At 45.3% G+C, this 12,439-nt stretch overlaps 1 protein-coding gene, 1 long non-coding RNA gene and 1 pseudogene across 4 annotated transcripts in view; 1 reads left to right on the forward strand and 2 right to left on the reverse strand.

The window, feature by feature from the left end:
• Positions 1-12,439, forward strand: part of LOC142803950 (uncharacterized) — a 227,908-nt gene that overhangs the window by 201,703 nt on the left and 13,766 nt on the right. The gene's annotated exons all lie outside the window — the stretch shown is intronic.
• Positions 1-12,439, reverse strand: part of spoon (A-kinase anchor protein spoonbill) — a 100,668-nt gene that overhangs the window by 20,390 nt on the left and 67,839 nt on the right. For all 3 annotated transcript variants that reach the window (XM_037422094.2, XM_037422099.2, XM_075890321.1), the window contains one exon: positions 7,314-8,389. In XM_037422094.2, the coding sequence (XP_037277991.2) occupies positions 7,314-8,339 (1,026 nt within the window). In that variant the 5' untranslated portion in view covers positions 8,340-8,389. The remainder of the gene's footprint in view (positions 1-7,313; positions 8,390-12,439) is intronic.
• Positions 8,059-12,439, reverse strand: part of LOC142803949 (uncharacterized) — a 52,298-nt pseudogene continuing 47,917 nt past the window's right edge.

Below are 12,439 nucleotides of genomic sequence, written 5' to 3' on the forward strand. Positions count from 1 at the left end.
GCGCTACGGTCTTCAGAACTACTTTGTATGCCTTTTCTAGTAAAAAAGGCACACATACAGACTATTGACGTGTTGTTACAGTGCCTCAGATATGCGCAATAATTGCTTCTTAATTGACAATTGCACAAGTATGAACGCTGAATCTTGAGCAATATTAGTGGCTACTACGGATGGGGTCGGCGATTTGGGTTATCGTAGGTGCTGTTTAGACTTTAAAATAGCGTTAAGGGTGAACAAACAGACAGACAGACAAAACTTTTTCTGTCGAAGGTTTCTAAGAAAGACTAGCGTCTATAAAATATGAAAAACTAGGCAAGAAAGTACTCTTACTTATCAGGTGGCCAAGTTTCGGTGAATTGTTTGCAAAGTGCTCACATAAATGTTCGTAACTCAAAATATTATTTATGAAGCAAATTTAAAAGCGTTGGCAAGGTACATGATATTATCTTGCACAGAACATTTTGCTCACGAGGTGACCATGCTCCACTGAGCAGTGTTGTAGTGAGTGTTGTAAAGTAATGTGATTAAAAAAAAAAAAAGGAAGGGAGAAAAGAACGAAAAAACAAAGGAAAAAAAAAAGAGAAGTTAAGTTTAGTTTACTTCTCACTTGAATGTCAGAATTGTAATTCTAAATACACAGATTGTATTTGTTTATGGAAAAACAATCTGAAGCACGAGAATATTATGGTACCTTAAAAACTGCTCAAACAAAATTTTCCCGTAGCATATGCATTCTTTCAATATGTGTATGTCATCAACAAACAATAGTACAATGAAGAGAAACCCCGTTTTTTTTTTAAAAGTATTTATTTTGAAAGGCATTATAGCTATGGGCCACAACAAGGGAAAAACTTTATGTGTCGTTGTTGGGAATGGTGACTTAGGTGCATTTTATGTGTTCTACTTACTGGGAAAAGGCATTAGGAACAATTCGAAACTGCTTTTCTGAAGCACACAAACGAAATAATTTTTTAGCAATCTCACTTAAAAAGGCTCTAACAAAGGAACCAAAATGCTATACTTTCTTGCATGTGCTGGAAACCAACCACTAGACAAACAGGAGGTTCCCATCAATCTTCCCGTGGTTTCGAGAATTCACATGCCAAGCAGGCATGTATGAAAGCAATTACTCAAAAGCAAACACGAAGATTATGCTCTCTCCACTCACCCCTGGCATTTCAGACAGACTGCAGTCTTAATTATCAATAACAAGCTAGCTAAAAGCTAAGGTACACTTGATAGCACGTACAACGTGCTGTTCCATTCAAACACTGAAGATGAATCCCAGTCCATCTGTCAACTGCGGAGTACTTACAGGTCAAATGCCGAGTAATTATAGTTTGTGTTGATGGCGTCAAATTTTTCATGATAATCACATTCCCACAAAGGGCCTGTGTCGGGTCAGCTGTCTAAATGAAAAACAATGCTCTTTCTTGAATACATGGCACAATACATATCAAACAAGTGGTCCCAGCATATACACAAATATTAGCACGAACAAAAGAGCAGAAACTAAACAAACTCTGCTGTTTTACAAAGTTAAAAATGCTTTACTTCCGAGAATGTTTTGTGCTTATGTTTAAGGTACACTCGCAATATAGCCACCTCTCTCAGTCCTCCCATTTGGCCTGATAACGTCCAGAGAGAAGCCATAACAAGTACAAGAGACACGGACTGTAGATAACAATCGCTGATCGTGCCCAAGTTGTGTGATTCTAGGAAAAGTTGCAAGAAAAAATGTGACAGCTAGTAAAAAGGAGCCCCTGAATGATTGGAAATGCTCATTAACGGCTACAATTCAAAGGCAAGACCATTCACGATTAGTCTCTGGAACCCACAACTCAACAAAGAGTAAACAAAAGGAAAAAAATAACTGTTATAAAAAGATAGCACTTATTTATCCACCAATAATTCACCTTGTACTCACTTCAAATTAAAACATCAGCTGCTTTTAAGACCCACAAGGATGCTACGTATAAACAATGAAGGTAAAAGACTGCCGAAGAGAAAACACAGCTGGGTTCATAGAGCTGAGGCTATGTTCTTTCATAAGTGGGCGCTTAGCAACACACTTACGAAGCCGACAACTGCCAACACTAACAGCTGTCCCCATCTGTCAACTTGACAATATGGGAGGAATGAGCGTAACCAGTTGCAAGAGCTGTGCACGCTATTGACAGATATCAAATATGGAGTCAAGGGTAGATGTTTTCACAATTTTGAATTTAATAAAAAAACCTACAAGTCCCCCATAAAACCGTAAAAGACTTGCGTTTTTTACAAGCGCTCAAAAGGGCACGAGATGTTGCAATATAAAGAGAGCACGTTCTCACCAGGAGAATGCAATGAAACGACGCCAGGGACGACGAGAGCAAGTCCACCACTTCGCACGACTCTTCTATCTCCTTGAGGATCATGTCTTCGATGGCCGAGAGCCGGCGGTCACTCATCGCAAAGCCAAGGCACCGGTCTGGGCAGACCACTTCTACACAGCTGCTGCCCATTGCAACAATGCTGTCCATCCACAACACCTGGCTTTGTTGCTGACCAAACAAAAGGAACAATGGCCACCCAAATCGCAGCAGAGAGGAAAACAAGTCCACCGAATCGACACGTTTATAGACGTTTAAGGACCAAGGCTGCGAGGGAAAAAGAGTGTCCACTGGCAGATGACAGAACTGCCAGTGATCGGAACAGGTGTGCTCTGCCGACGTGGCGAGCTGACAGGAAGGAGGCTTTCAGCCGAGTCCCCACTGCTTGGAATGCCTCACTCCTCGACTCTTTACGAGCAGGGGGAAGAATGAGGAGGAGGAGAGAAAGGAAACACGCAAAGGAGCCCTGCGAGTGTGAGCAGCTGTCTCCACAAAACAGCTGTTCCCACAGGCCACACACAAAATGGCAGGGCAGCGCCGTCCTGCTGCGATGAGGAGATGATGACGAAGTGCCTTAGACACGCTGAAACTGCAAAGATCAGTATTTTTGTTTTCCCCCTTGTTTGGTGCGGACCGTGCATGCACATATGCACAAAGAGACTTATAGGGCAGGTGCAAGCCGCTCGGGAAAAAGGAGCGAGCAGCCTGGAAATATGCCTACCTGCAGCTATGTTAAACTACAAAAGGAAAGTGCCCTTTAAAGGCACATTGCTAGCACACAATAGGATTTAATAAAAATTGTCAAGGCTTTAATATCCCAAAACAACAATATGATTATGATAGTTCTGGGAATCAGACTCCTGGTTTTCCTTAATGTGCACCTAAATCAAAGCATGTGGGCCTGTAACTTTTTGCCTCCATTGAAACGCCACTGCCATGGCCAGAACACAGATTTTTAAGCATGATTCTGAGATGAAACATTTTTTATGTATTCAATGTTCTAAGTTGATCTACAGCCCGAGTGTACAGCCTTTAGGTGTTTACGTTTGTTTCCTTAGCAGGCGAAAATTTACTTGCTATTCTCAACTGATCATTTCAGATGGATGACCGAAGAGATGGTGGCAAAAGTTGGGACCTTTTGGTTCCATTACTCTGTGCCAGCTTTCCGCGCCCCGGCTTAATTCTAAAGCTACTACTATATTTTTTTCTTACTGTTTCTTCCGAGATGCATGTGAGCAGAAAATACCATATGTTGTCTCCTTTCTAATAATGTTCATTTTGCACCTTGATGTTTTCATCATGACAGTATAAACAAAATGCAGAAGCTGATTAAAAAAAGACAAGAAAGAAAGGTTAAACAGTTTAAACCACTTCAGCATATACAAACTATAAATGCACATTTACGTTAACCCACACTGTAGCATGGTGAAGCCCACATACAGCAACCTTAATAACCAAGGCTAGACGACTACTGTACCAGCTTGCGAGAACGTGTAGCTAAATGCTGTTGCATGAGCTGCAAGCATACAGCAGGTGTTTCGGGAAGTAACGAGACAAAAAACAAAAACATGTAGAAGGTGCACGAAGACAGGTGCTATACACGAGTGCACACAAGAGCACACTGCAAAGACCGGGTGTGCTCTAGAGTCGGCAATGAAAACAAATAATCATAAAATGAAAGCAATACAATGCAGAGCTTCGCAAGGTATCACATTTCGCGATAAACGGAGACAAGTGCAGAGCCATACACAAGAAAGAATACGACAAGAAGCTGATGTACTACATTTCGGTCTAGAAATCAGGGTAAAAGTGAATGGCCTAAGCATAGTAGGCTAATTCTGCCGCTGCTAGATTTGGCAGTTATCGATTGTTCTATTCATAAGAAGCTTCTCACGAGAATTGAAAACGCTATACGTGACGTTGATAAATTAGAAGCTGTATCAAGGTACAGAGCAATGCACGATGGAAAAGCATAGCTGCATTCAAGTTAAAATGCATCGCTCAAAAAGCTGGCCAGCAAGGCACAATTGTTGCAAATAACCTGAACTGTGGACTAAGTGTGTGAACCTTCGCAAGCTTGAAATTTTTGGCGTTTGTTCTTGGAATATGACAGCACCTAGCAAATTACCCCCCCCCTCTCCAAAATGGTGTGGTTTTTAATCTAAGCACTCTTTTATAGTTCAAAGAACAAACACAGGCAGTGCGATCTATGTAAGTGTTAACCACAGAAGCTTATAAGATGACATTTTCTGAGGAGAGCATTATATGCACAGTGAACTCCCTTTGAAATATTTCTTTTTTTCTTCCTACAAAAAGCTGATGAAGGGAAAGGAAAAGGGCATTGCAGCTTCAAATGCCTTGGCAAAATTGGCTCTGCAACAAATGAATACGCTGCCTGGTAAAGGACCCAAGTTTTTAATGATTGACTAAAAATTACACTTGCCTACACTTACACTTGCCTAAAGTTCGCCCCTCCAGACCATTCGTTCGGCAGTTAACAGCTGCAGAGACTTACAGAGCTGCATTTGTAACAAACTATGTCCACGTAGTAAACGCCTAACCATAAGTGTGCACCATATCATCCCACCAGAAAAAGGTCGGTCAAAATAGAAAAATGGTACGACATGGTACATGGCCTACTCAAGTTTCGTGAAACAAGTTCAGTCTTACTTCACACTGTAGTGGCGGGACATGCAATAACCCTACTGTTGCTATTTCAAATAACACTTGCCTCCCGCATGCATGAGTCTTTGCTGAAGTAACTGTTGGAAAATTGTGCTGGCCTACACAGCACATCCACCAGGGCTACACAGAAGGCAATGCACAATGCAGACAATGCTACCGAGAATAGCAGTTAGCAACAAAAAAGCTAGCTTAAACAATTGGAGAAATGCACTACCGAAAACACAATTCATCACTGAGGACTCCCGACACAAAAGCGAAGCTGCAAAACATTTGTTTTCCCCTTCAGGCTTTCAACGTCACAAGTCCCACCAATAGAAATTTATTTTCGAATGACGCACTTGTCAGCTTAGTGTTATGAAAATACCAGGTTAAGCTCACTAGTGAATGTTCAGGAACAAATACTGAACTAGGAAGAGTATAGACAACTTTCTACCAGTCTTTTAGCTAGCTAATAACTGCAACCAGTGTCACTTAGTGACAGACTCCCTATACACCAGAACCCAGCGAGTTCAGGGTGAGTTGCCATATTTAGGGAGCGTGTTGCGCCATATGTTGCAAGTACCATGTGACTACTCCTCCACATGTAAACCTTTGTTGCATATACAGAAGGCTGGGCAGTATCGCACGATTTATGTCGGATATACGTTTCAGCGTCGATTCCTGCAACAATTGTATCTATAAGTTATGAAATGTTTTTACGATGCACCTCACACACCGTTATACTCTGCAGTATGATAAAGGAAAGAAGGGTATTTAAGGCTCGTTTTCTTTCTTAGACAATATTAATGAGAACTTACAGACAGGTGGTATGACAAATTTGTTGTTGAAAGTCAGCTTATATTCTAAGAGACATAAGACCTACCGTCTCCCCCCCCCCCCTTTTTACTCAGCCAAGCAAAAGTGCACTGTCAATCGGCTACACAGGTAAATCGGTAGTGCCCCCCCCCCCCCCCTCCCTCCAATTATGGCCTGCATGGTACAGTGCCCCGTGCCACTGATGGCAGGACAGAATTTATATATATATATATATATATATATATATATATATATATATATATATATATATATATATATATATATATATATATAATTTGTATAAGCCAGCTTTTCCGCTATGCAGTTGGCCCAACTAGTGGTGGATAAGCACTTTTGCAAACAGTGTGTTCAAACACAGTTCATCTGTACTATATGTCACAGAAAATGTGGACTTTGTCCCCTTGATGGAAACAATGCAGAATAGGCAAGCCCCAGCACGTGCAAATGGCACCTCTACTCAACTTCAATCACGACAGGTGCTGCCATTAGACCATTAGATGGGTGAATGTGCAGTGCATGGATGGTAAGCTCAATTGCAGATTGTGAAAAGGGTATTTAGTGGGGGTAGTATTCTTGAATTCTGCCAAAGAAAGTTTCTGCATCTTAAACCTGTACAGCACTGCTAATTTTGCTATATTTGCGGAGAACTTTTTTTTTTTTTTGCAATGAAGGAAGGGCTATGGAGTGAAACTGCTACTGCTTAAGAGCATAGTCCCACCATTGCAACTGACTAACGAACAGGGCCCCATTTGACTGCTTAGGTTTGGTTGTCTAATTATATCTGATTATTATTAAGCCAAGTATAACACTGCGCATCCCGGACATATCGCGGATATAAAACTTGCCGATATAAACTTTTCACATAACACAAACAATGTACCATGAAGTAACCGCAAACGCTGCACGTTTGGTGATGCGTGCCGCATACTTTATTAAATGGCTTTTTGCTTTTTTTTTTTTTACTGTGGTTCTTAGACCAAGCTTGTCACAGTGGCTTCCTACTGACCTTTCGCTGGCTGACATTGCCATAAAAGAGAAGGAAATCCGAAGTTCGGCCTAAAACACGCTGAGTTGTTCAACAATGCCACTCATCCATGCACCAGCTTGTACACTCTGTGCCCTCGGCACGCTCCAGAAAGGAGGAAATCGCCGATTGCCAGTCGGGTCCTCCTCGCCCAATAGAACTGTCTATACACAACTATTCATGGTTACACTCTCTCCTATTTTCCTCACCTTAACTTCCATTTTGTTATTTTTTCATCACTTATTCAAAGTACCTGCAGAGCCCGAAGGCATTATTGCAGGGCGGAATACACATGGTAACATATGCTTCCGCTGTGCTTTGCAAAGCTCTGCAGTGGTTTGGGCAGTCGCTGGTCCCGGACATAGCTCAAGACTAACTACAGTGAAAACATCAACTGTCCGTCATCCGGCACTCACCTCGCTGTGTGCGTCGGAGAAGGACAGCGCCTGCGCTTGGCTCTTGTCCTCCGATACGGACTCTTCGTTTTGCACAGCGTCGGCGGTGCTGGGTGACGCCGCATCGTCTTGCCTCGTTGCGGGCTCTCCAGGCAGCGTGGGCGCCGTCGAAGTCGTCGTCGCGACCGTGCTAACAACCACCTCGTCCGCCGGAGCCTCCCATTGCGTCGAGTTCTCGAAGGAGGCGTCTGCGGTCGAGGAGTGCTGCGCAGCCAGCGATAGCGCGGCCATTTCTTGAGCGAGAAGCGACGAGCTGGGCTCGGAGCCGCTCTCGCGGCGCGCCGGCGACACCGTCGAGCTTGGCGGCGACGACTGGCCGAGCAGCGAGTCCACCGACCCGCTGGGACTAGCCCCACACAACGCGTCCCGATCAATCGCCGTCGAGTCGTCGTCCTCGGGCCTCTGGACCGACGTCGGCTGCTCGGGAATCTCCACGGTCAGCACCGCACACGGCGCCGGCTGCTCGCGCACTGCCGACGTGACAACCACATCAACGCTGTTCTGCTGCCGCGCTGGTTGGGACGCATTGCACACCTTGCCGCTCGTCGCGTTCGAGCACGGCGGTTTCGTCGTCGGGCCGCCACCAGCAGTCTTTGTTGTCGTTGCGGCCATCGCGGCAGGACACCGCGAACTTTTGATGCGGCTGTTGTTGCCCTTGAGCTTCGTGTCACCCGCTTTGCTGCCGTCCCGGAGTCTCATGTCGAGGAACGGCTCGGGCGGGGGACTGCTATCCGGCGCGGGCGGCGACGAAGACCTCAGCACCTCCTGGTCACCGCTGCTCGCGGGGGCGGCACTCCGGAGGTCAGCCTCCTCACCCTGGTCGTCGCTACCGAGGAGGCACGCTGTGGTTTCAGAAAGGGAGCAGCACTCAGAGTTAGAGGACCTTCTGAAGCGGCGCCTCTTGAGCAGGAAGAAGGAGAGCAGAAGAGCGAGAGCCGCGGCTGCCGGAAGCGTGACAGCAGCCGCCCTCGGCCCCAGACCGGCCATGGACTGGCCTCGCGGGCCCGGACCAAAGGTTGCCTGCCAGTGGCCGCGGCCTGGGAGCGAGCAGAGAAGCAATGCGGCACAGGTCAGCAACACCCCTCCGCCAAGCAGAAAAAAGGAGCGCGTGCAACGCACACTGCGAGTACTTCATAACTTACTTCTTGCGCAATTTTTGGACGGTCTGTGTTTCGTCGTTTGCTTACTTGCTTAAAAACTTACTTGCTTAAAAATTTTGCGCAAGTAAGTTATAAGGGAGTACCAACTCGAACGTTATTAGAGATCACGCGCGAGGCTTAAAGGGACACTAAAGTGAAACAATGAAGCAGTTCAGACGAAAAAATTGCACTCTGAAAATTCTAATGACGTTAATTTCACTATCGTAGCTTCATTAACAGAGTAGAAAATCAAGGTTAAAGTTGCATTTTTTAATTTAGCGCCGAATTCCTTATGCGTGACATTACGGTCCTCAAAGCACATTTTTCGTACATGGGCGACGTCGACGTAAACGAAACTTCCGGAAACTAGCAATGAGTTTATGCCCTCCTCAAGGGTACATGAATACTTTGTTTTTTTTTTTACGATTAGAAAATACATAGGACCTAGCGGGCGCCGACCTCATTTTAGTTACGCGCGTTTTATCGCGTATACCAAACGTCTTACAGCGCCAAGCATGGCTATTTCCGTGCGCTGAAAGAGTAATTTACTAATACGCAAAAAATAATTGTGTTCTTCAATGTCCCTTAACACCTTTCGACACCTGCGGCAGACTGGAAATTAAAGGAAGCCACCCAAGAATGTTAGATAGCGACAGGAAAAGAAGTGCCACCGTCCTGGAACAAAAGAGGGCAAAGCGGGCCATGCACCGACGAAAGAAGCCAGAGAAACACAGACACCCAAGGGCAAAGAAACGCAGGCGAAATCAATGGCTCGCAAGAGGTGTGCACGGGCAGACATCAACACAAGTTTTTGATTGACATGTGCGGTTTAACGTCCCAAAACCACCATATAATTATGCGAGGCGCCGTAGTGGAGGGCTCCGAAAATTTCGAACCCCTGGGGTTCGTCAAACGTGCGCCCAAATCTGAGCACACGGGCCTACAGCATTTTTGCCTTCATCGAAAATGCAGCCGCCACAGCCGGGATTCGATCCCGCAACCTGTGAGTCAGCAACCGAGTACCCCAGCCACTAGACCACCGCGGCGGCACACATCAATACAAGCCAATATAATTGTGAAGAGTTCAACCGTCATGGCGTATTCGAGGAGTTCAATTTGAAGCAAACTTTTGTTTACCTCTTGGTAACCTCGGTCCTGGACGAGGAAAACGCCGGCCACTAGTTGATTATGCGCACTATGGCACCTTTTGTTCATTGATCAGCTTCACACGGATCGATCAGTAAGAACCGTAGAAATGGCGAGAAGAAGAACTGCTTGACAAATCAACAAATGGAATTCGCCGGAGGTCCTATAAGGTACAGAGGTTTTACGTGGGCGTGTTCACCGCTGTATTAGTGAGCAAAAACAGTCACAAAGCGATCAAAATGAAACTGCTACAAGACGATTTAATTACTGTCGCAGGTCTAAAATGCTGCAAGATTATGGTATCAACTACGTGCCATGTAGGGGCTGTGCCAAGGATTGGCTGACCCCCTGGCCGCTTCTAAAGAACTAAGGTGTGATCCCCCCAAGTTAAGTTTTGAAGTTGAGCGGCTCAGTGGCAGTGCATTTTGATGGAGTTCCATGCCTGCACGCACATCATAAGGCGATTCTGCTGTCCCTGAAAATTAATTTCAAAATGAAATTGAGCGAAATGGCCACGTCACCACAAGATCATGATCAGTCCAGTCATTCCCAACTGAGCAACGACTAGCCGTATAATACGGGGTGTCTCCGAAAAGCGACAACAAGCGAGTGCACGATCGCGTTTCATTACGAAGCAAATTGCCAAATGGCGGTATCTCTCTTCACCATGGTGAGACAGTCAACAGACTGACTGCTTCAGCAGTTATATCATCAACAAAGCAGGAGATGCATCTGTCGAGAAACTCTCGGTCAAAGTATACTTGCCGCCGAGTTAGCTTTCCTGGAAGCGCGTCGTTTCATCAGCACTAGCTGATCTCACTGCCTTTGCAATAAATTCTCCCTTGATAGCTTCGAGCTGTGTTTTGTATCCCTCCTGTGCCATCGTTTTCACTTCACTGCAGGCTCCTCACAATTTCTCGAGTGAACGTCGAAAGGACACGACAGCAGTCTACAGACGCGATCCTGACGGTCAAAGCAGCTGCCAGCAGGTCAAGCGGAGACATTTCGCAAGTGTGGCCGACCACACGTGCTCACAGTTACCGGGTTTCACACAATACGTTAATTACTCAGTTCTCGCCAGCACAGTCCTGGGCTTGAGTGTTCGAGAAAATGGCTTCACCTCTTCTCCGTTTATCCTGCCCAGCGGCGCGGCGCCGTGAAGTAATTACAACGAAATCGTGCTACCTAAGTACCGTTGACGCGACTGGTGAAGCGCGCACAAACAATATGCGCACACTATTAAATACAATCTTCATGAACTTGGTCATTATGTGCGACACTAATTAGCTTCGAGAACCTTGAACCTCGATTAAAATATTAGCGTTCAAGCGCACCGAAGTAATCGCCTACACATCGGAAGTGCGTACGAGGTGGCTTAGCCAGCATCGAAGGCGAATGCATGATAAAATCAATCTTGCTGAATGTAAACAACGCTACCACAAAACACAGGCGATACGCGTGTGTAAACTGTTTTTTCCGTTGTAGCCTCGACGGTGATGAACGATAGTAGCTTTGCCGCATCAAAAATATTACCCTGCACCTCATCAGCGAGCGACATTTGGATTTGAAGCACACAGACCGAGCGGAAAGCCGCTATCGGAACGTCAATGAAAGGCGACTACAAAGATAATAGACAGTTGTAGACCGTGATAGCGGAGATTAAGGGAATGGCGATACCGTGCAGCAACCGTTCGTTGCGGACAGAGGCTTTTAGTTTGGCGGGATAGCATTCACGTGCCCCAGTTGGGATGGTGGCGCCACCTATCGAAGGGTTAATAAATTAAAGAACAGTGAAAAGGAAAAGAAAACGAGGGTGTTTGCCTATGCAACCGCGCGAAGAATTGTTACAAGTTTATTTTAGTAGTAATAAAAGTAAATAAGTGTGAACAACAAACCAAACGCGAGAACATTTATGTTACCGATTTGTTTGCATCAATCTTGTAGTTAGGCCTAGACCCGTTCGAAGTGGGAAGCTATCTGAAAAACTACGCCAACGTATCCGTAATACTCGGTCGTCGAACTGAAGGCAAGCGAAGCCGCTTGAAGCAATCGTTTGCTGTGAACAAAGTGAATCTTTGAACAAGTACGCCAAAATCCATCCGAAACGGGCATCCGAGAGCGCCGGCAAGTTTTACGTACACCTACGCTAACATGGTTACATTAAATCTGAAAAAATAGCGCACGTACGGTAAGCGGTACAGGCAACGTACGTATGTACCCTTGTGCACTTCAGTCCCGCTATCACGGTACGCCCGGTATCCCGGTATGCTACACGCCTAGCCGAGTCAAGGTAGTTAACAATCCTCAACACGAATATGGAACAAGTCTGTCTTGACACATTGAAACCATTAGGTGTACGTAGGCGGTTGACGCGCGCTTTAGTGTATATATATATATTTCAGAAAGAACATTAGCGAACGAGAGACGAAACATCATCAATTATTTTTCGTTGCAAGTTTGCCAAGTGTTCGTTGATTTGCAAGAAATTTAGAGAGCGAACACACACAGAGCCCGTGTAAAAGGTTAGGGACCACTATACGCGCAGTTAAAAAAAAAAGCGTATTTTGCCACTTTCGCCAGCCAGCTGTGATTTGAAATCTGCGTCCTGTTCTAAGCCACTCTAACAGATGCTGTGAAGTTCGACCAAATGCAGCCACAAATTTCGGGCAATTTCAAGGTTTTGTCACACCTATGCGAGGCCTATGGACATTCTACGCCGACTGTACCCCATTCGCATCAGAAAAAAAAAAAAAAAAAACGCGTACGCATCTTAGTGACACGTTGTGAACGATGTGAACGAAA

This window comes from Rhipicephalus microplus, chromosome 3 (assembly GCF_043290135.1).
Source record: "Rhipicephalus microplus isolate Deutch F79 chromosome 3, USDA_Rmic, whole genome shotgun sequence".
Classification (NCBI taxonomy): domain Eukaryota; kingdom Metazoa; phylum Arthropoda; class Arachnida; order Ixodida; family Ixodidae; genus Rhipicephalus; species Rhipicephalus microplus.